The 22,935-nt window shown below is 36.0% G+C and overlaps 2 protein-coding genes across 2 annotated transcripts in view; one reads left to right on the top strand and one right to left on the bottom strand.

Moving 5' to 3' along the window:
• LOC117225141 (uncharacterized) overlaps positions 1-10,818 on the bottom strand; it is a 65,930-nt gene extending 55,112 nt beyond the window's left edge. Inside the window, exon 1 of the mRNA XM_033478460.2 lies at positions 10,492-10,818. The gene's annotated coding sequence lies outside the window, so the exon portion shown is untranslated. The remainder of the gene's footprint in view (positions 1-10,491) is intronic.
• Positions 10,819-17,111: 6,293 nt separating this feature from the next.
• Positions 17,112-20,525, top strand: LOC117225133 (uncharacterized). Its single transcript, XM_033478453.2, has 3 exons — positions 17,112-17,335; positions 18,130-18,256; positions 20,043-20,525. Exons 1-3 carry the CDS (start codon positions 17,202-17,204, stop codon positions 20,235-20,237), a joined length of 456 nt encoding a protein of 151 aa, XP_033334344.1. The 5' UTR covers positions 17,112-17,201; the 3' UTR covers positions 20,238-20,525.
• The last annotated feature ends 2,410 nt before the right edge of the window (positions 20,526-22,935 follow it).

Below are 22,935 nucleotides of genomic sequence, written 5' to 3'. Positions count from 1 at the left end.
CTAAGAAGATTGGGAAATGGAAACTCGTGAAAAGCTCGACACAGAAACGACCACACTGTCCAGCAGATTCTCCGAACGTTGCCGCTACCTTCTTTGCACTGTATATGATTAATCTTCCGTGCGATACCTTCCTGAAACACCCTCCCCACCCATCTTTTCGTAACTATCTACATAAGACGAACATTGTTCCTCGCGAGTGGAACTTTCTGGCTGACAGTTTCCCCGTTTAATTTTTGCTCGCTATCAGCGACAATTACGATCACGTGTTTTACGGAAAGAAAGTCGAAGCATTGTTTCAACGCGACGAAAAATATGTTTTAGTTGATTTTGCGCGACGAACGTGATCGAGCATTGATCGATACTTGCGAAGGTATTTATCAGGTTATTTTTAAAGTATTTAAATTAAATTAATATTATTTAGATTAAATTATTTTAAATTAAACTGTTTTTAAATTAATCTCGTGATGTAATATGACTGGATGAGCAGAAGTGTGTAAGACAGAATTATTAGTTATATGGAGAAGCAAAAGGATTATAAAGTATGAATCGTGTTAAATTTAGGAACATCTATTGTCTATTGGTAACGATGAATTATTTTGGTGAAAATTGCCCACCAACCAAAGATGCATCAAATTTAATTAGAACTTGCGACGTTGATTTTTCGCTTAATTTTATAAATTGGAGCAATTTTGTGGTCAACATGCATACAAGATATATTATTTCAGTAAATGTCAGTAAAATGTGACGGAAAAAAGAATTTATCTTAGAATGCCACAGAATATGTATGAGTATGTGTCGAGAAGTTTCGTCAATGTTTTAAGTTATTAAAAAGTTGCTGAAGATTGTACACAAAAATGAATGATTTCGGAAGAGAACATACGATTATTCTAGCCTTGCGGCTCGTTTTTATAATTACTGATTGTCAACAACTATGAAAACGGGTCGCAAGGCATGAGTAATCGTATCTCCTCTTTCCAAATTGTCCATTTTGTTGTACAATCTGAGCGTCAATTACGGAAGATTTACTGTACTTGAGACTCTCGCCTTAACACATATTCGTCCAGTAATTTTGTGCACCGTCATTCACAAAATTCCGACATTTTTTGACATTATCTGTAGAAATGATATGGTCTATATAAAAACAACGTAACATTGTTAAAAATCATATACTTTTCAGTGAAATTTTGGAAAATGATATAAAACAAATTTGTCTTTATATATAAATTTTTAATTTCATTTTTTACTTTCTGAAGTTAAAAAAAAATTAAATCCACAAAAAAGTTGAAATGAATTATTGAAAACACAAAGTTATTATTCCCTTTTTTATTAGATGAAGTAAATTATTTTCGAATCTTTAATTTTATAAATAATTAATATTTCTTCAGCGAATGGTACTGTTCGAAACATGTTCCAGTATGAAGGGGAATGTTGCATTTAATTTATTTAGAATTAAAAGAACAAGAATCAATTGTTTCCTGTAATATTCAAATGACGAATTTTCGTCATTTGGCTGTTGGTGATTGTTTGCGAAATGACGAATTTTTCTTATGCGGACGAATATGTGTTAAGGTAAAACACTGGCACGAATGAAATACGGTTAAATTCTTAAGTAGGTCTAATTCTAAAAGGTTTTTCCATACAAGTATTTCACTGTTCTATTATCTGAACACTCGTGTCCCTCCGCTTGGAATAATCGAGGTGTCCTACAGTAGTATAAGAAGGAATGGTCCTTTGAACTGCACGAAATATACGCGAGCAACGCCGGTAAATCGGCGAGCGATTTTATTACAGTTTTAAGCCGACAGCCAATCGGTTCGCTCGAGCCGAGCGAGGATCGCGGCCGGTGCCATTGTACTGTGAAATTGCTTTGTGGCCAAGTAATTGATACCTTAATACGATAACGCCCGGACCGAGACGAGACGCGTGCGCGCACGTGCTACGTCATACGCGTGGCTGAGCAAAGTTATTCGTTCGCGTTTACTAATGGTCCCGGTACCGCCTCGTGCTCCGTTTTTTTTTCAATTACAAACGACCGCACCGTATAGTCGAGCGGAATGTAAACGTAAAATGAGCCACGTGCGCGCGGCGAGGTTTCCTGGTTTTTATCCTAAATCGAGTCGCCGTAGTGCGAACACAATTGCACGGCTGATTGTTCGACGGTTCGTTTTCATGGTCACATACATTACCGCATAATGAGGACTTACAAGCGAAGTTTGTGAACCCGTAAAATCCGATAATTGAAACAAATTTTGTTCACAGTTTTGTAAACGCGATAAAACAATGCAATCTTTTTCAACTCATTTGTTAGTATCGTTTGCTGTTCTTGAGATTGTTTCACAAAAAAGAATACATTCAAATTTTGTCAAGGGCTGCTTTTACTCTCTGTAAACACTTACTCTGTAAATATTTATAAATTTAAATTTTATATAATATAACAATATTTATAAATTTACTATAGTAAATACTATATGTATTTACAGAGTATTAGTATATTACATATACTAATAATAATATATATATATATATATAACGCGAAAGATTGTAATATACTAATACTCTGTAAATACATATAGTATTTACTATAGTAAATTTATAAATAATATATATTATATATATTATATATATTATATATATTATATATATTATATATATATATATATGTAAATTTATATATAATATAAAGAATATATATAAATACATCATTCCACTGAGTAAAAAAGCCTTAGTAAACACAGGTCGAAAGTTCAACCGTTTCTGAGATATAAACATGTTTGTTTGCTAGCCTCGTGATGGACTTACTACTGATTTTTCGATATTCACAGAAGATTTTCCGTGTGTCCTCATTCCATTTCTATACACGCTTGGTACTTTCTTCTTACAGAGTTACAAACTCTCTCGAAAATTTCACATCTGTGACGAATTATTTGGCAAGCATGTTGGATGGAAGCAAGCAAAGTCAATCATAATGCTAGAGCAAACAGAAATGCTTACATTTCAGAAACGGTTGACCTTTCATGACCTATGTTTACTAAGGCTTTTCTTCTCAGTAAAGTACGTCCTATATATACCATACAAACATTGAATGTGTTTTATTTTTAACATCCTGTACATCTATAACTTTGATTTTCCCGAAGTATTTTATGATCTTATACGTTGGAATATTCACGAGACGATGATATCTGAAATGCAGACTTTTCTCGAATTGTTTAATCCTTTCAGTGCTAACTAAAACGAAAAAGTGTAATAGATGAAACCATTCTTTGTATTATTTTCATGACTTTATATATATATGAATATAATATGTGATAATGCAATATACATATGATGTAATGTAGTATATGAATAATATAATATATGAATATAATAACATTCATATTATATTATATATATGCCGTTCAAATCATGTACTTACATTATATTAATATCATAAAAAAAGAGCATGGCAGGTTTAATTTTTCATAAATATCACAAATTAAACAGCATGATCCTCGTTTTGTACCACGTACGGTCTAAACACGGAACACCCGAGTGTTTTACGTCGAGTTTATATTATTCCATTACGATTTAGAAAACCTCGTTTCCGGGATCATAAAATAAAGGCGTGAAATTGTTTCCCGTCTCGTTTTTATTTAGACAATCGTGCATCGATCGCGCGTATACTAAGTATAGAAATAATGAGTGGAAACTGATCGCTCGTACTATAAGATCATCGTCGATCTACCAGAGTTTCTTGCAATCGATTCCTGCGAAACGCTTCCAAACATTCAAAGTTCTCGTGATTGGTTCCAATCTAAACGGTACGTTCCGGATACCTGAACGTTCAGTGTAATTATAGCCAGGCTTAAAATGATGGCTTCGATGGTACCATCTGCAGAGCGGAACTAATACACATTTACGCTCGCTCGATCCATAGAATTGCAACAATCTTTCGCGTTATAGAGCCGTAGCCGACGCAGGCTCCTCTAATTATTCCAATCATTAGAATATAATGGCTTCATAACGCTGCCAGGTATATCGTGAATAGTACGGAGCAAAAAAGTGTGGCGAATCTAACAGCACCGGGAATAACGTCGACACCGAAATGGCAAAACAGCGTCGAACTGGTTTCCCGAATTTTTGTCTCGTTACATTTGTGCCCCGGCGGCCCAACAGTTTAGAAACCTTGGATTGCGCTGTTTAACGAAGCAAAGAGATACCGTCGTCCAATGAGCCATAATCATGTTAATTGCCTCCGATAATTTCATTCAACGATTCAGGAAAATTATTGGTACCCTTGCCGACAATTTAACGACTTTGACGTTCGCCATTAGACACGGCAGGATGCTTTCGCGGATGTGTTTCTGTCAACTGTCTGTTTTTATCATTAAATGCCCGAACATTCGCACATTTCTAAATCCCCAATTATGAGATTTATTGCCGTCTATGATAAACCCATTCGCAAAAGCCGCTTGCCGATTGCAGAGCCGAGTTCAGGCCAAAGGTGGCCCATTCGGGACGTTTCCTCTAATGGCAGAATGCTGCGACGTTACAAAACTGGCTGGAACTCGGGAACGCGGCGAAACAAGATAGCCATATGGACGAACTCCTTGTACTTTTCTCGTCGTTTGCAGAGCGGTTGATCAAACCGACTCGGCTTCTAATCTATTATCAAAGTTGCTAACGGTAGACTTGAGACCATTTTTAAAGCGATATACAGTAGTAATTTATCCCTAATTCGCGCTCGGATTGCGTACAAAAATGGACAATTTGGGACGTGGAAATTCGATTATTCGAGCCTTGCGGCTTTATAGTTACCGATTGTTAATATATAATTGTATAAATTAATATTACCGAATAATCGTATCTCCTCTTTCCAAATTGTCCATTTTTGTGCGCAATTTGAGCGTCAATTAGGGAGAATTTACTGTATATGCGCGTAACTGTGATTAAATTTAATATTAATGCATCGATAAGTTATTACTATTAATTTATTTATTTAATGTCGCGTCTGCTTAATAGCAATTACTGTACCTACACACAATTCTAACACTTTATAAAAAGACTATAAATCTAAATAGAAATTAAAAATGATATGCATCGATTGCAAGAAACAAGAAATATACAGATATATGCTTCTCCGTCGAATAATTTTAATAAGTTATAAATAATATAGACGAAAAAAAATTATTAAATTCCTCTAGCAGAGTCACTGGTTTGTATTTCTTCTATTGATTTTTGTCATAGATGAATAACAAAACGAAAGATTAATTGTAAACATTGTGAAAAGATTCGGAAGCATTTATACTGCAATATATACATACACACGAAAAATAAACACGGAAGTATATTCTTTTTTTGAAGTAAAATTTGAGACTTATGTGAGAGTGTAGTTGTTGAAAAAACATTTTACACGTACTTCTTTTCGTCGATCATCGTACACGTTGTAAAATGACTAAAAAATGGCTCTGAAAAAAGAGCTTTTAAAACGTAATAAACAATTGTTACTAAAGATATCATATTTTACACTAATCTCCATTAGACAAGCTTGAATACTATTTCCAAGGCGTAGGAGAATACTATGCATTTTATAATAATTATTATTATATGCTAAAAATCTCAAATCCTCACCTTGGACAGTTGTTTCATGATGACCAATAAAACAATACAAGTGTGAAATATTTTTCCAAGAACTGTATCACACATAAATTTCGCCAAACTGAATGTATCTAGATCCCTTAAAATAAAATAAAACGGTGAAATGTTCTACTAAAGAAAAACACCTTGTCGAATAATCTATTATGAAAGTATTTCCAATCGATGAGAAAGTGTTCTAGATTATAGTTTTATCATTTTTGTGGTACAGCCTATTTCGTTAGAAAGAACGTATTCTCCCATTTGGTGTAGAAAGGAGTCGCAAGTAACAAGCGTGATGGTGTCGCAACAGATATAACGTTGTGTAGACGTGCAGTGAGAGGCGAATTATTTGAAGATGATTTCACGTTACGAGCTTATATTTCATTGTAGCGATAAAATATACTGTCTTCTTCATTTAACATCAAGTTCAGTGACACTGAAAGTTTTGCATTACTTTACGAAAATACCAATAAATAATACAAACGCATTGTTATAACTGTAATAATCGTACGTGAAAAAAATGTTTAATTCGCCATTTTGTTGTAGTTCTAGTTTCACAAGTATTCTCTACTTTCTTCTACTTTCTATTACTCAATTTTTACGCTAGCAATTACAATTAGCAAATACAGCAAATATATATATGTATATTTTATTATTTAAAATATATATATATTTTTTATTATTTAAAATATATATATATATATTTTTTATTATTTAAAATATATATTATTAATATTAAAATAATAAAAATAATAAAACATATATTATATAAATATTATATTTTATTATTTAAAATATATATTATTAATATTAAAATAATAAAAATAATAAAATATATATTATAAATATTATATTTTATTATTTAAAATATATATATATATTTTTTTACGAATTTATATATGTATATATACAGTAAGTAGATACAAATCGATGGTTATTCGACTGGTGAAGTGATTCCCTTTTCCCAGTAATCGAGAACATTGGACTTCGTCGTAGATGTAAGAAGCGTAACAAAGATGTATAAAGGAAACGAACGCGCATTGCACTAAATAAGTAGTCGCAAGCGAATGGTCGTTCGAATGATCGTGAATTGATTTTCTTGCTCCGGTGATCGAGAACTTTAGACAAATTTATCGGAGATAATGAAAATGGTAATGCGATTCGTGAATAAACATGCGAGGGAAAATGAGATTCCGTTTGTGTCTAGATGCATGTAGACGCACACTAACTGTTCCGCGATCGATCGCCCATTCTTCTCGATTCTCACGACACGACCTTAATTATCATCGGTGCCGTTTACGGTACCGGCACTGATGCAACTAAAGCGAACTGAAAAGATGGTTAAGCCTGGTCAGGCTGCACTTAACTCGGGTGAGGCGGATCGGTATGGATCTTAAATTGGGTCATGGTCATGACCATTCGTTCGCCAATACCGATTTTCATTTTCGTGCAGCGTTCGAATTCGTTTCACCGTGAATCTAAATTTCTTATGGGCACCGAAGCAAGCTCGCCCGAAACAATGAACAACATTTCTGTTGAGAAGTACTATATAAATCCGTCGCGAACAATCGTTTAGGCATCGCCGAGCAAATTTGTAAATCAACCTGGCATTTACAACGTGCTAATTAAATTTAATTGCACCTTTGATCTAATCACCTGCAGAGAGAAGCAAAGCAACAGTTACACGAACAGCACATAAGGATTAAGCTGTATCTGGGCTAGGTCTGGGTTATGGTAGATAAGGTCAGGGTTAAGTACAATTTCATTTGAATAGGCTCCAAATAGAGTATTAAGTTTTGTTTCGGTGTTAGTTAGATGAAGATCTAAGATTATCGTGATCGACTAAATTGAACGTGATGAAATCATTAAGCTTGTGACTATCCTCTAACGATCAATGATGCTGTCATTATTTCAAGGTTCTTGTCATCATTGCAGCGTGTCAATGAATACCGATAAGATATCGTAAAATTAGCGTTTGTTCGACGATCTCGTGCAAGAAAAATCCTTATGGAGTCATTATTTTAGTATTATCAATGAAGAAACGGAAGGAGAAAAGAATGTTAGCAGCGAAAGTGTTACAAAGTGTTACAACTATCATGAAACTACATCGTAAATGTTTAAAATATATAAATATAATATAAAATTTTATAGTATTACATACATTTTATAATATGCTATTGGCAATGAAATATTTGTATTATTAATATTATACTATGTTTTAATTGTCTGCACGTACAATGATATTATATCAGGGTTATTTTAAATAATATATATTATGGAAATCCATAATATTTCTAAATCTATATCTATATGAATCTATATGAATTTATAATCTATATTACAGGAATCTATAATATTTCTATATCTATATCTATATGAATTTATGATCTATATTATGAGAATATATAATAATTAGGAATCTCAAAATATCGACAGCATACAATATCGATCATCTGAGCGATCTATAACAGCTCGATTAGATCTGAATAAAAAAAAACATCTTTTATCAGAGCAACGTTCGTACTTCAATTTAATTGGATCGCCATTAAAACGACTCCGATGTTCGCCATATCACGTCTGACATAATGAGTTTTAGTATCTTAATTAAAACGTTTATCTCTTTTAACTGTTCTTCCGGTCCGAACTAACCGACAGTTTTTCGTTCCACAAAAAAAAGGCGAGACCAATCGGAAGCTGTTCCAATAATTCCATAAAAATCGCCATACTTATCGTAAGAGCATCGAATTCTTTCTGAACGCTATTGACTACCCAATTACGAACGTAAGATAGTAAAACACTTTATATCTTTAGCGACCTCGTTTCACGCGATCCTTTTGCATAAGAAAAAGAACTGTAAGTAACGCGATGAATAATTCATTAATGGAACATAATAATTGATAGCGAATCCTGTTTCCGGTTCCTCATTAAAAGAGTTAAATGTCGATTGCCGGATACACGGTGGCAATTTACGTATGGCGCATGGCAGATTACGTACGTATATATCGAAAACGAAGAAAATAATTTCAATTATAGGTAAAACAATTTTTTTCGTAAACAATAGAACATATCGCTCCATGTAGAAGACTGGAATAAACAGAAACTTTTTACAGTGGAAGGAGTAAAAACTGAAACGAGCACCTTGAACTTTAAACGCAAATAAAGTTTCCAACAAGACTCTTTCTTTAATAATATCAATAAATCATTGACCAGACATATACACGAAATGATTACCTTTCGTATGCAGAAAACGCGCAGGAAACACATTTCACCGAAGACACATGAAGTCCATAGAAAATCACGACCGATTGTCGATCGGAACTCGCACATCCTCCGTTCCGATATATAATTAACTGTTCCAACCTTATCGTACGATTTATTACCACCAATAAAAAATAAAACTCGACAAATAATTAACTCACACTTGGACGCCGATTGATAGATGCGTTTACCGTAACGAAAATTTCTTTTCATTAACCTCTTTCTCCGTCGCGCATAATTATATATCTCACATCATGTCTCGCGTCCAAGGCGTTTCGTTTATGTCAACTCACAACCGCGTCGATCTAGCCAAATACAATCTATTCTCGAATCGTTTGCGCGTTTATTTTTCGTCTGCTCGGATCTTCTCGGAAATTGTATTCGAATTTGCTGTTTGACACGTTTATACACAGACCGACAAGTTTTATACGAAACCGGTAATTACATAATGAATTACACGAACGCGGCGATATAGATTTGTCAATTTATCGCGTAATATAGTTCATTATGCAGTTCGTTTTACAGGCCACTACGGCTGAACCGTTCAAGCATCTTCACACAAACTCTGCCCCGTAATTTTAATGCCGTGATCCGACACCGATCATCGAACATTTATCAGCATTCTTGATCACGCGATGCATCACTCTTCCCCGTGACGTTCACTTTCCATCGTCCCGATCCAAACCAGTCCCGTGATCCGCCCATCCGGCTTCTCTTTACCAATTTTACTTTTGCCGAATCGTGACTGCCCGATTCCGATCGATCTCTCGATCGTTGCCACCATCCTTCACACTTTACTCGGCAACCGATAATCACACGCCGTGGCTGGTGCGTTTCAATTATCCCCAGAATTACACCGGTCCGTTGCCAAATAAACGGTCTATACTTCGAATAAAATCAAAACCAAACCCTTCGCAAGTATAATACGACGAAAGAATTAAAATAAATAAACAAAAAAATACGCGTTACTTCCACTAATCTCGTAACATTCACTGCTTATTCACTGACGCTTCGACACCGGAGAAACCTACCGACATTTCTCAACTGTTCAATATGAAATGGATATAATTGAATTTATAATACAAATAAATATCAGGCCAATATTTCTCGCGTACAGCCAGCGTCCACAATCTCTCGATACTCACTGCTGTCACTAAACGTATACGAACGCAGTCTCAGCACTGAGAGGTACGTTAGCTTCGCGCAGATTTAGAGGCTCGATCAGAACGAAGAAAGCACAAGGGTGTCCGAAGAGAAATCGTTGAGAAAAAAGGCAAGATCGTAATCGAATCACTCGCCGTTAGAACAAGTTCGTCGACTGAACGGTTCGACGGGCCTCCGACATCCGACCGGCAACTAGGATGTATCGTGTCCTCGCGAAATAGGTGTCTCTGATCTCTGATCTCACCGCCATCCACCAACTACTACCCATCATCGGCTTCTCGGGAGCCAGTAATAACGAACGGTAGCCAACTCTTTGTCGAACCTGGTCCGCCGAGGACGTCTCCGCTGCTGGACAATGGGTCGTAATAGAGAAATCAATGGAAACGACAACGTCGAGCGGGATAGAACGTTGATTAAGTGACAAATGAAAATGGTCGATAACGGGTTTCAACTAACCGTGAAAAACGCGTGTACCTCGGTCGACCGATCGTGTGTACTGCCCGTGTTAAAGCAACCGTAAAAATCTTGCATCGCGCAGCCTATCTCCAGCCCTCTCTTTCTCTCTCTCTCACACACACACACTCTCTCTCTCTCTCTTTCTCTCTCTCTCTTTTTCTCTCTCCGTGTTTATCTTTCTATCTGTTTGACGTGATATACGTTAGAGCGTGCTGTTAAGTATAGTGATAGAGTGGAGAACGAGAACTCGACTGAGAACTCGCGGGATTCTCTGGATTCACAACCGTCTCTGTTCCTTGCGAGAGGTACCCGTCGCTGAACAACTCAGCAGGGCGACTGCCACCTGAAATCCTCAGGTGAGCAGAGACCACCTCTGCTCCATGCAGTCTCTGAACGGAGAGAGAACTCGATGGAGAACTCCTCCCATATCGGTGCCCGACTCCCTCCTCGGTGTTGCACGGTTCCCATCGTGGCGCACGATTCCACCGGCACCGGCACCGGCAGCCACGCGGTCACTTCGCGTCGATCCGATCCAGGGAGCGGTGGTTTTCGACCAAAAGATAGATCTTTCTTAAATCTATCTTGTTCCAATTAGTTACGGCGAGCTATGCCCCGCGGGCTGAGCCACGACCAAAATCGGTGTTTCGTTGTTTTCATTGTATACATGTGGCCACGGTTACGATTCCATAGAAATTAAAATAGAGACGGTTCTCTGTTCTTATATAGTCGTATGTAAAGGTAGTTCTATTCTGATGTGTTCACATGTATGTATAAAACGTCTATTCTTATGCGTTCGCGTGTAAAAACGATACAATAATTGTTATACGCTCGCGTATAAAAACACACAGTTCTATTCTAATACGTTCATATATAAAAACGGTTCTGTTCTTATACATTTATATATAAAAAGAGCTCCATTCTTATACGTTTACATATACAATTAATTTTATTCTTATATACTCGAATATTGAAAAGGTTGAAAGAATAACGAAAAAACGATTTTAGTGACATATGTGTACGTTACGTATGAGTTTTCGAACAAGGAATAAACAAATAAACCTCTATATTATCGTATCGTTAAAAAAATGACGTCAAGAGTTGACGTCAACGTTTAAAAAAATCACATCGAGGAAAATCGCCGCAGCTAAGAAGTCAACATTAGATTTGTGACGCATTGAAGCAACTATTTTAGAGCATTTTGTGAAAATGATAAGAACGTTTAGTGATTCTCGTCATAAAATACACGACATCGTTAATTAATATCCGAAAACCTAAAAAATGCAGACGCATAGCGTACCCGATGTTGAAACATTGTAACAACTTTTTTAACAGGATATTCAAAATATTTTAACAGGATAGTATTAAAAATATGTTAATTATTATTTCTCGATGTGTTGACATTTTTACTACCAGCGTGTATGTATATATATTTAGAAAATTGACAACTTTGCTCTGACGATATTTTGTTCTCATTTTATAAAAGGATATGATGCGTTTAATTATGAAGAACAAAATATAAATATAAATTTAGTTCATTTTTATTTTTATTTTAAATATATTTATTTTGCTCTTCATAATTAAACGCAACGCATCCTTTTATAAAATGCGAACAAAATATCGTCAGAGAAAAGTTGTCAATGTTCTAAATATCATGCTAGATGATACAATTTCAAATAATAACATCCACAATAATTACGATACAATTTACATAAAGTTTAAAAAAGAAAACAAGAAATAATCTGTTTAGTCTAAAAGTTTTAGTCTTCTTAGCTTAGAATAAAACATGAACAAAATGTATTTTGATATAAAACGGCTAGCGAAAACCCATGTTTTATTTGATCGAAAACAATGTTGAATTGAAAACAATGGAACAGCTGAATCGAAAACATTGGAATAATTGAATCGAACATATCGGAGTAGCTCTTTGAACTTCTCAATAAATTGATGTTTCCAAATCTACATATACTGATACGTCCCATTAACCCTCGAATAGCCGACTTAAACAAGCGACACGGCGCTTTTGATCCATTTTGATCGGTCACTTTTGATCCATAGCAAAATTTTTATTGTATTATACTTGCGTTGCATCTAACTTCTTAGTACAGGATCTTACCCTATAATGTTTATAATATGGACAAAAGAGGAGTTCGTTTAAAAAGTATAAAAGTTTATAAACATATTTTCAAGTTCCGGGTGACGTCAATTGTCAATTGTCACACTACCCACAATTAGGCGACGGTATTATTTAATCAAGCCTAAAAATAAAATACGCGGATGGATTAAGTACATTTTGTCTTCCATCTGCGGAATACAAGAGAATTGAAAGTCACCTTAGTCTTTGTTTAATTAAATAAATCCTTTCGACTTGATCGAATTATTACGATAATTGACTATGTAATCAACGTGTTAGATCATCATCGTACCCATCCCGAAATTTCCAAACGAATAAGAAACATACAAATCTGCTGTTTTCAGCCATTCAGGGAAAAGCTGGGATGGGCAAAATAATTTTCGCCTCCGGTGTATCGGATAATTAAGTGGAGCGCATCGAGTTGCTTCCATTTCCACCGGAGCTCGAACAAAACGTATTCGATTATTAATCCTCGCGTGTACAGAATTCTGATCCTGCGGATTCCGTTTAAGTTTCGAGGATTGCGTGCGCGAGGAGCGCGACGAAAGGGAGAACCGTTGGTAAAGAAGAAATAAATCTATATCAAATTAGGAGAATGTTATGGGGGCTATGTCGTAACGAATAAGTAAGGAATTGGATGTTTCTAATGATTGTTGCTAATGAGGACTCGCGGCCGTGGTTACTTCGATTGCTGTAAACTTTGATGCGTTAGACTGTTGAACGACGACGGAGTAATAGTCGTGCCGCGGACATAAATATCAACTTAATTGACAGAAAATGCAGAGGAACGTATGCCAGAAAATTCAAGCTGATAATTGTAACTGCTGCATTGCAAACAAAGAAGAAATTGATCGTTTCCGATAATAGTTTCGCGAGCGGCGATCCTATCATCGCGGGTTTGCTTGATTAACCCGCAATTGCCGTGGTTGCTACGATTTTTAAATAGTAAATCATCGCAGAAAAACTTGACGAACCGAATCTTCGAACGATTATATCGTGGAAAATTGGGTCAATGGATGCTAGTTCCTGCGCCGGTAGAGTAAGCATCAGGTATTTCATTAATCCCCGAACAGACTGGCATTCGCAACGTAAACGTCGTAGAAGAAATGTTTATGGCAATGAAATAAGTAGCACGCTTATAATGAAACGATCACTTTCAGCGCAGCGGATCACGAAAAACAATCGTGGTCTTCAAGTTGAGAGCAAGTAACGCTCCACTTTATGGATGCTGTTAATTACGATGTAAACGGTCGCGTAAGGTTTGTGGCCCACATTTACTTCAGCCGGGGCACGTGTTCCGTGCTAAGCCCATTAACGCGATGCGAAAACGTTTTCCAAGCTGGTTATCGGGTAAATATCACTTTTCTGTCGGTTCCCGTTTCGTTTTCGGCATGCAGGAAATAGAGTTGAACTTTTTACGATACTTTCTGCAGTATAAATAGCCGTGTTTGACCTAAATACAGGGTGGGCCCGGAACTCGTAGTACAACCCCGAGCAGAGGGTGATTCTACGTGAAAAAATAAGAAACAACTTTGGTGCAACATTTCTTTATCAAGGACTCCGTTTTCAAGAAATTCGATTCGAAAGTTTGTCCATCTTTGTAAAGAATTTAGCTGTCGGCTATTCTTCTACCGCAGGTGTCTCCGTTCAAGATAATGTTTATAAACATTTACAATAGTAGAAACATTCCGTTTACTATTGTTCGTTGCACGGAAGGAGTCCGCTAATATCCCTTGATAATAATGATAATCCCTTATCATTATTATTATTTATTGGCAGAAATGATCCCTTCCTATGAGCCCCAAATTAGCCGCAACACTGAATTTCCACGAAACGAGGGACTCGAATTCGGCCGACTGAAAAAAATCAATGCCTCCTGACTCCCATCATGTCTCGCGCCCCCGTGGTCGCCATTTTCGGCTAGGAGCACATCAGACGCGCGTGCCTACACTTTGCGCGCGCGCGTGTGTGCATTATTTGTGCCCGTAATTATGAAAGTGGTCTAAGTCAAAATTTAAAAAAAAATGAATTTATCACTTATTTCATACGACATGATTTTAAACTAAATTTATTCAATGTAATTTTTACGATATCGTCAAAAATGAACCTTTAGATAGTAGTTGTAATTACAACGTTATACGGAATTCATTTAGTGTTAATTATGAAAGTGGTCTAAGTCAACAATTTAAAGAAATTATATAATAAAAATTATATGATAAAAATGGATTACTTTTTAAAAGTGATTAATAAATGTTTATGAATTATTTCGTTAAAGTTGTTGTTTCAAATGGACCGTTTATTTTGAAAGTGGTATAAGTTCTTTTTTTTAAAGAAATTCAAAATGCCGAATCTGAGCTTGTATTGTCTAAATACCCCACGCAACGCCACTTACAATTTCTTTCGATGACATTGGACTTTCACCACTTTCAAAATAAACGGCTCAAATATAAAAATCACAATTTTTTATTACTTTAAGTCAATTATAGGACATTCAGTTAATTTTGAAAATGGTCTAAGTCAATTCAAGCTTTAAAAACAACATTTTTCTATGAAATTCACACAAAATTTCATATCTATAATAAATTTCCATTAATCAGGACTAATAAAATTATAAATTAAAATGTCGCATAATGTAAAAATATTTTTTAATTTATTCAAATGCGATTCATTAAATATCTCGAAACAAGAAATATATGACTTAGACCACTTTCATAATTATGGGCACAATTACGCGACCCCGGGCGAGCGAGACGCGCGACGAGAGTCAGAAGACGTAGAACAATCGAGACAAAATGAAACAGACGCAACAAGTACAAGATACAAGAGCATTGACTTATTAACGCGTTCCGCGCCGAGCTGTTTTCACCCGACTTTTCACGCTGACCATTTGATATTTTTCTAAAACTTGATCTATTATGCGTAATTATATTAATTAACACGTTAGCTGCCGTGGGGGTCACCGGTGACCGGCACTCGACTTGGCTACAGCGCCGTGGGGGCCACCGGTGACCGGCGACGCGACGAATAGTTAAAATACATAATTAGGGTAAACATCGATACGCATAAATTTTTAAATAATATAATATTATAATAATTGTAATTTATTACAATGCGCCATGAAAAATGCATAAAACAAGTTTATACAACTAAACTTATCTGCTGTAAATAATATTTCAACATAATATGCATCGCATAATGAAAAATTCATGTTGGCACCTTGGGCAAGTCACGTAAAATTCGCGCGGCAGCCAACGTGTTAATTGTACAATAAAACAAACTTATTATGACCCATTCTTCTGGTGAAAATTAATTCTTCACTTCTGAATTTGTTATAAACTATGTTTTTAGCGCGTTAAATGAACAAGTAAGCACGTACCGTCCGTGGTACACGTGGCACGGAACGTGTTAACTTCAGATTCTTTCGATGATTATTTGTGATTACTAATTACTAATTAGCATCTTGATTAACTTTTTTTCATTAGATTATGCAGCGAACCTGCTGTACTATGCACATATTTTTTATATTTATGTCGTGTCATATGACATCTTACGCCTACGTTAACGTACGTTGTACGTTATTTACGAAGCACAAAAAAGTAAAATATCCTTATTAACTTATTTCATAAAAGTAAAATAAGACATTTATTCTGATTCTTATAACAAGCGTTATCGTAACATTTGCCGTAAGTAACATATAAATTGAATAAATAACCCAAAAATGTATCTTTACGCTATGAATAATCGTAAATTAAAAAATTAGTGACCCGTCATTCTGACGGGTTCCATAAATCTAGTGTCAAGAACGTAATATCGGGAAACGAGAAAATGAAACACTAAGCATAAAATAAATGACGCAAGGGGCAAGGGGCAAGGGGAATCGGCCGCCTGTTCCACCTAGCTCATTCCAATTTTCAGACTTTCGATTATTATTGGCTAAGTTACACGCTGAGCAAGAAAAGTGATTGTTATTTTGATGAGGTAACATAAGATTACTGCTTTTAGCGATCCTTAAACGTAGTGTTAAAGGAACGAAATAACATTCATACTTAACAGGTTACTATTATATGTATACACATATGTATCTCCATTTCTCCGATATCTCCATCACGAGCCAGACTCGTCAAAGTGCGGCAAAGGATTGAGAAATACATATAGGGTAAAACCGAAAACAACAAAAACTTCTACAACTTATTTAGAAGAAACAAATTAATCAGCTCGTTGCAAATATCGCAGTGAAAATCGTCATAATGTAGACCAATTTAGGCCAATAGGCGTACGCGTTATAGCTCTCAATAATACCTATTCGAAATCTACTATATTCCAAAATTTATTTATACACATCCTATATAAAACAAAAGCTAAGATTACCAAGTCGTACACGAGCTTTCGATACATTGAGTCGATCAAGCTTTGCATCCGATTTCAGTCAGTAGGTATTTTTTGAGAGATGTTTGCTTCGATTCTTTCGCAGTCGATCCGCCATTTTGTGGCGCTTTGATTCGTCATTAACGGTGCAGTCCAAGAAGAGGATCTCAAAAGTCTGGAAACTTGGGAATTATTACACGACGGGATTGCTCGAATGGCAACCATGAACGCGCCTGTTAGCGATGTGAAAATTAAACAGTGGTCAGCCGCGGTGCCTTTGAAGGCTCCGGACAACATTGTGTCTTCGCAGTATGCAATGCTGAAAACTTTCGTGCCTTCTTACGAAAAGTAATTCGTTAGACTCATATGTACCTGTATTTAATATCGATCCGCCGCAAATCCACATGACTTTTTAGAATTGTAAGGGCAAATAAGAGTCTTATAATATAAGTAAATATAATATATTAAATAATATAATATAAGTTATAAAGTTTCTGTCAGCAAAAACAGGTATTTAATAATACCTCGTTTACTTAAAGTTTCAAACTAAAAGTTCAATGACCATAATGGACACAGTCCTTTTCCAATATGATCATAATTATCCTTTTTCAACTTAGTTTGCTTTAATTTGTATTCTTTTTTAACACATTCCCATATTATTTTCTTCGCAGCTACAAGAATTCAAAATTCCTAGACTTTAATCATTTCCTCAGTAGTTAAAAAAATCATGTTTATTTCATGTCCAAATTTATTTTAATGCTTGGATATATACAATTGGAAAATACAATTCTATTTCGACATAAAAAGAAATGAAGAACTTATCAGACTCGTTATTATACAGAGATTTTTAAACTGTATAAAATATAACAATATATAAATTTCTATTCCTTAACCTGAAAGTAAAGTAACATCTGTCTACATCTAAAAATATCAGTTTATACATTCTTAACGTATGCAAATCATCGAAAACTTATAAAATAAAAAATTCAAATTTAATATAGTTCTCTTTCGTTTTGAATTCATCGAATCGAAAGTTAGAGAGAAGTACAAATTTTAGGTGTACCTTATTTCGGCAAATTTTTCTGTAATTTGCATAAAGTTAGATAATCTATTATTAATCGTAGTGTCGAAATTGTCCTCAGGGAAAAACGGCCTTGCATGGAACAACTGTTAACGAACGAATACCAGCGTATCTGGTGGCAAGAGAAGGAAATGTGGGACAGAAGATTTAACTCACAGCCGACTACGAAGAAATTAATGCAACGCATGGTAGGAGAGATCATTTTACTCTTTTTCACCTATTTCAGAGACATAGATCAAACAGAGTTATATTTTGTTTTGATGTTATTAAGTGATTATTAAGTCACATAAACACTTAAATAATTCAATAATTTCAACTGTATCAATTTATCTTGTATACAAATGGGTACATACATTATCGTGTAAACGATGCAAATTACGTTTGTCGACATACACTTATTGCAAGTTCCACTTTCGAACAGTAGGAACGTAAGAAATTGTAAATTCTTTTATCTCTGCTTTAGCTAGGCTCCAACTAATTAAGATTAGTTATTCGACGCTTGCCTTTTCTCTGACACCCTACCTGTACAGTTGTAACAGAGGAACAATTTATTTGCACATTTTATACATTAATTAAGATAAACTACTTAGTTAATAGCAATGTTATCGTAGCTCCCGATGCAATCGTTAAAATTCAAATAGAACGACCGTACATCTGACCAATTAAAATTCTATGCATATTCTACTAATAAACACATCCTAGTTTCTCTTCAGTTGCTCTACGCAGGCGATAAACGCAACCGTTCTTCGTTTCTGCAATGTAACAGTCGCGTAGAACATTCCTCATTTAAGAAATGACTAATATTTATTTTATCTATGAAAATATCCCGAGGATAAGTAACTTTAATACTGTAAGTATCGCTAGATTTTTCAGACATGTTTTAAATAGGATAATGAACTCATTCACTGAAGTACGATTTAAATAACCAATACGAACTTGGAAACTTTCCCGAAATGAGTAAATACTGACCCAAAAAATTTAAGTATTGACCATAAAATACTAATCACCCTCAGTTTTTGAGAAATTCAATTTAAAAACAAATAAGATCATTTTCATCTTTAAGCACTTCTTCAGCTTTAATCGTGAAAATTACACGGAATAATTCTGTAGACTCTTCAGCGGTGTATTCTTTTTATAACTTCATAAATGTTTAAACGTGTTAGGAAAGAGCCAGACGTAAATTTCAACATACGCAACTCATTCAGCATAGCATATTACACACGCTAACACGGTGAGTTCAATACGTTAGCAGTTGCTTGATATTTGTTTTAACAACCATTAAAGGTTCTGACAGTAAATACTGCAATAAATCACGATAATAAGTCTTACGGTGAACGCAAAGTGAATGTTACCGCGGAGGCTCACTGGCATCTCTTGCGAGAAGCCATTTTATTTTGTCAATAAAAAACGAAATTTACATCCTAACTTTCTTGATCCGATTTTCGAAAAGAAAAGGTGCGCTCTGTCGCGTCTAATTAAATTTTCCTAAGGTGCCCTTATTTTTCAAATATATTGATAAATGTCCAAGAAAATGGGCGTATTCGACGTAATAAACAATATTTAAATATTTTGAAGGTGATAGAAGATACGCTGTTCTGTTTTCCGAGATTCTATAGAATCGTTTTATCTAGGAATCATTCGCATAGCTTCTATATCGTTTGGGAGAATTTGGCTTTCTTCAAAAGCAAACTCACGAGCTGACGGTGACGGAGAAGAACGATTTTCGGTTTCGTGTTCGGCGCACTCGAATCTACGGAAAATAGTCTACTAGTAATCGGAACTAAAAAAAAGAATGAAAATGCAATGAAAACCACGAAGCTAAGTTACAACTGTACCATGAACAATACTAATAAATATTGTGACGTTGCCAAAAGGGTTCAGTTGCATCAGATAAACAGTGGATGTGACTGTAAATGCTGCATCGCCCTAGGAATGTTGTCGTCGTCACACCCGTTATATCGTTGTCTGTTAAAGGTAATAAGAAAAAAGTCGTCGAGAGAAACTGCGAAGGAGCTGCCCAAGAAAATGAAGAAACCGCGAAGAAAAACAGACTCGAAGATCAAGAAGGCCGAAGAAGAAAAAGAAGAAGAAGAGCCGAAGAAGACGAAGGGGAAAGAAATTATTCCGATCCGAGCAACGGATAAGAAGCAAGAACACGAAGAAAAATAACGAAGAAAAATTGCTTCGAACGAACTGTAAATGCTGCATCAAATTCGATGCGATGCCGTTTAAAATTGTAGGTTCATTGTTCGTAGCTCGATCAATTTTTCTGTAATCAAACTCGACGAACACACTAATCTAACACCTGCGACCCATTCTTTTCGTTTTCTGCCCCCGTTTTCTAAACGTTTACCCTAGGAACAATCGATTTTCTACCATATACATATACGTGCACGTGTATTTGTATCGACCGTTTAAAAGAGCAAAATAAAAGCAGCTATTGCTAATTTCTCTTAATTGCAGGCAATGAACGATTGCTCGAGATGAACATTTCAGATTAGTGTAGTGAGGTAAGCGAGTCTCCGGCAGGATGGTGAAACATTTTTCCGACGGAAACGCTTGCGATAACAGTTTCCCAGTTTAGAGAAGAATTTCGCCTTTCTATCTCGTAACAGACATCGGAGAAATGCGTTTAATCGAGATGCTTTATCAAACGTCCAATGTTTCGGAATCGCTTGTATACTGGGTGTTGCTGTAATTCGTTTATATTTCAAAATCATATTTCAGTCATTTCCGATACTATCGTTCTTGAATTGAAAAACTTCGATCCGTACGACACCGTGCAACGTAATAACGAATCGTAATCTATTCGATTTAGCGTCGGCCGCCGATGTGTGATCGACGAGAAACTGTACGAAAATTTCATTCATGAACTCTTCCGTAATTCTATAGTCATTTATGTAACAATTCAAGGGACCGACGTGAACAAAAATTCGGTTTGTCGGTCGCCGGAGGCGGGCAGAATGTCAAGGCGTTGGTACGCCAACGTCACAATGGATAATCCCGTCGCTAAAAAGATAACTTGGTGTGAAAGCAGCGTTAAGTTAATCGCGGCTGATCGTGCCCGCTTAGAATGAAACACCTTGTATGCACACAGGCCGCTGTTACGGCTGCTCTAAATCGTTAAGAATATTGGCCGCTGCCGCGCCGGTAAACACATAACAACACTGCCTTCGGATATTCTTCCCGACTGTTCGCGCGATTTTAACATATATTCTTTTCGGCAAACACGCGAACTTTCTAATGCTATTACTCACCAATCTGTTACACTATGATAAGATTACGGTTGGTGGACACTGGTGCACGGTAGCAGCTCGTCGAAAGACGAAAGTCGCAAATGCTGACGCAACGAGCAACGATAGTTGAGTTTGATTTCCAGCCGTGCACCTAGGAATTTCTCATGGGGGTCGAGAATGTTGCCGCGTGTGTTTACCTCCACCGATTTATTTTGTTGTTAATAAACCACTGTGAAACTGTGAAACCCGCGCGCCTCGATATTGTTGAAATATTTCGAGCTGAATAAGGCGAAAACCGTAAGAAAATTTCGTGGAATTACAAATTTGCATTCTTCGTGTTAACAAAGAGAATGATTTTCCTGAGTAACTAGTGCACCTTAGTCTGTGTACCGCAGGTATTCGAGCTGCTGTTCGTGGGCAACAAAATCTCCATAAATGTTCATTTAAAGCGCCACCAATCATCTTAACGACTTCTGAAGTTGCCCTGAGACGGTACTAGTCCATTATAACGACTTTTTCTGAAAGAAGAACTTCCGTTAAATCTGTCATATAGTTTGGGTTTACGTCTTCTTGTTGTTGTACTTCATATTACCAAGTCGAATGGTAGCCATATGTGACTTTTACACCAATCAGAGTGCACCACTAATCCGTGTTTCAACAATGAGATGAAAATGCTATTCGACAATCGAAAACATTGTTTGCTATAGATCTTCATAGAAACCTGTACATATTCCTGCATATGAAATGATAAAAGTAAATTTCCTTTACGAATAACCCGTGTATTTCGTTAAACGTGCAATCTATGTACAAATGACACCCTAATCCACATTAAGGAGTTCGATGTTTTCAATCACAACTGGACAAGTTGCTGTTGACTCTTCAATGATTTCCTAAACATGACGAAAGACCGAGTCAATGTGTCGTGAACTGTTATTTAAACGATTTTCATAATTTAGTTTTTTAAGGATAATATTTTTGAAGGGAAGGTCCGGAACCCGTCCAAGGTGAACAGCATGCCTATATTATGTATCTGTCAATTAACTGTTCGATATTTCATCTGCAAAACAAGATGAAAGAACGACCGTTGTTGCATCATAACCGATTCACTTTGAAAGATATTTGTCGATCTTTAGAAACGATGCAGAACGTGTCGATTATCGTTACGAAGCCGATCATAAAATTTACTGGACAGCGAACACGTGCGAAACGTGTTCTAAAATCCACGAAATCCATTAGTGGATTCCCGAGAGAATAAGTTTTGTTCGCTGATAAATAGGCCAGAAAGATAGTCGTTCGTTTTCACAACGAAATTCTATTACCGCGAAAAAAGAAAATATGGAAGGACTGGCGAACGAAATTCAATCCACTAAATCACGGATCAACGAGACAACAGATCGCGGGTTTACTACTCTGCTTAAATGTTACCAATCTATCTTCGCTCGAGTTCCGGTCTGAAAAAACAGTAGGACTGAGTACAACTTCATTCGATATCCTTTGAAGATAGTGTTACACTCGCACCAGCCCATATTCCATTTCCACCATTTCGTTGCAAAACTACCGAGGTATTTCGTTACGTTACTCTGCCCGAGTTAAATAACACCTATCGACAATTGTTCTCTACAAATTCTTCG

Source organism: Megalopta genalis, chromosome 8, assembly GCF_051020955.1.
Source record: "Megalopta genalis isolate 19385.01 chromosome 8, iyMegGena1_principal, whole genome shotgun sequence".
Classification (NCBI taxonomy): Eukaryota; Metazoa; Arthropoda; class Insecta; order Hymenoptera; family Halictidae; genus Megalopta; species Megalopta genalis.
The sequence above is the reverse complement of the archived record's forward strand: the minus strand, read 5'-3'. Positions and strand labels throughout refer to the sequence as shown.

Bases quoted from the DNA above. Each gene is read 5' to 3' on its own strand.
- LOC117225133 (XM_033478453.2), top strand. From the start codon at position 17,202: ATGGCAACCATGAACGCGCCTGTTAGCGATGTGAAAATTAAACAGTGG. The intron at 17,336-18,129 runs GTAATTCGTTAG...AATTGTCCTCAG, and splicing joins TTCGTGCCTTCTTACGAAAA to GGAAAAACGGCCTTGCATGG. The intron at 18,257-20,042 runs GTAGGAGAGATC...TGTCTGTTAAAG, and splicing joins AGAAATTAATGCAACGCATG to GTAATAAGAAAAAAGTCGTC.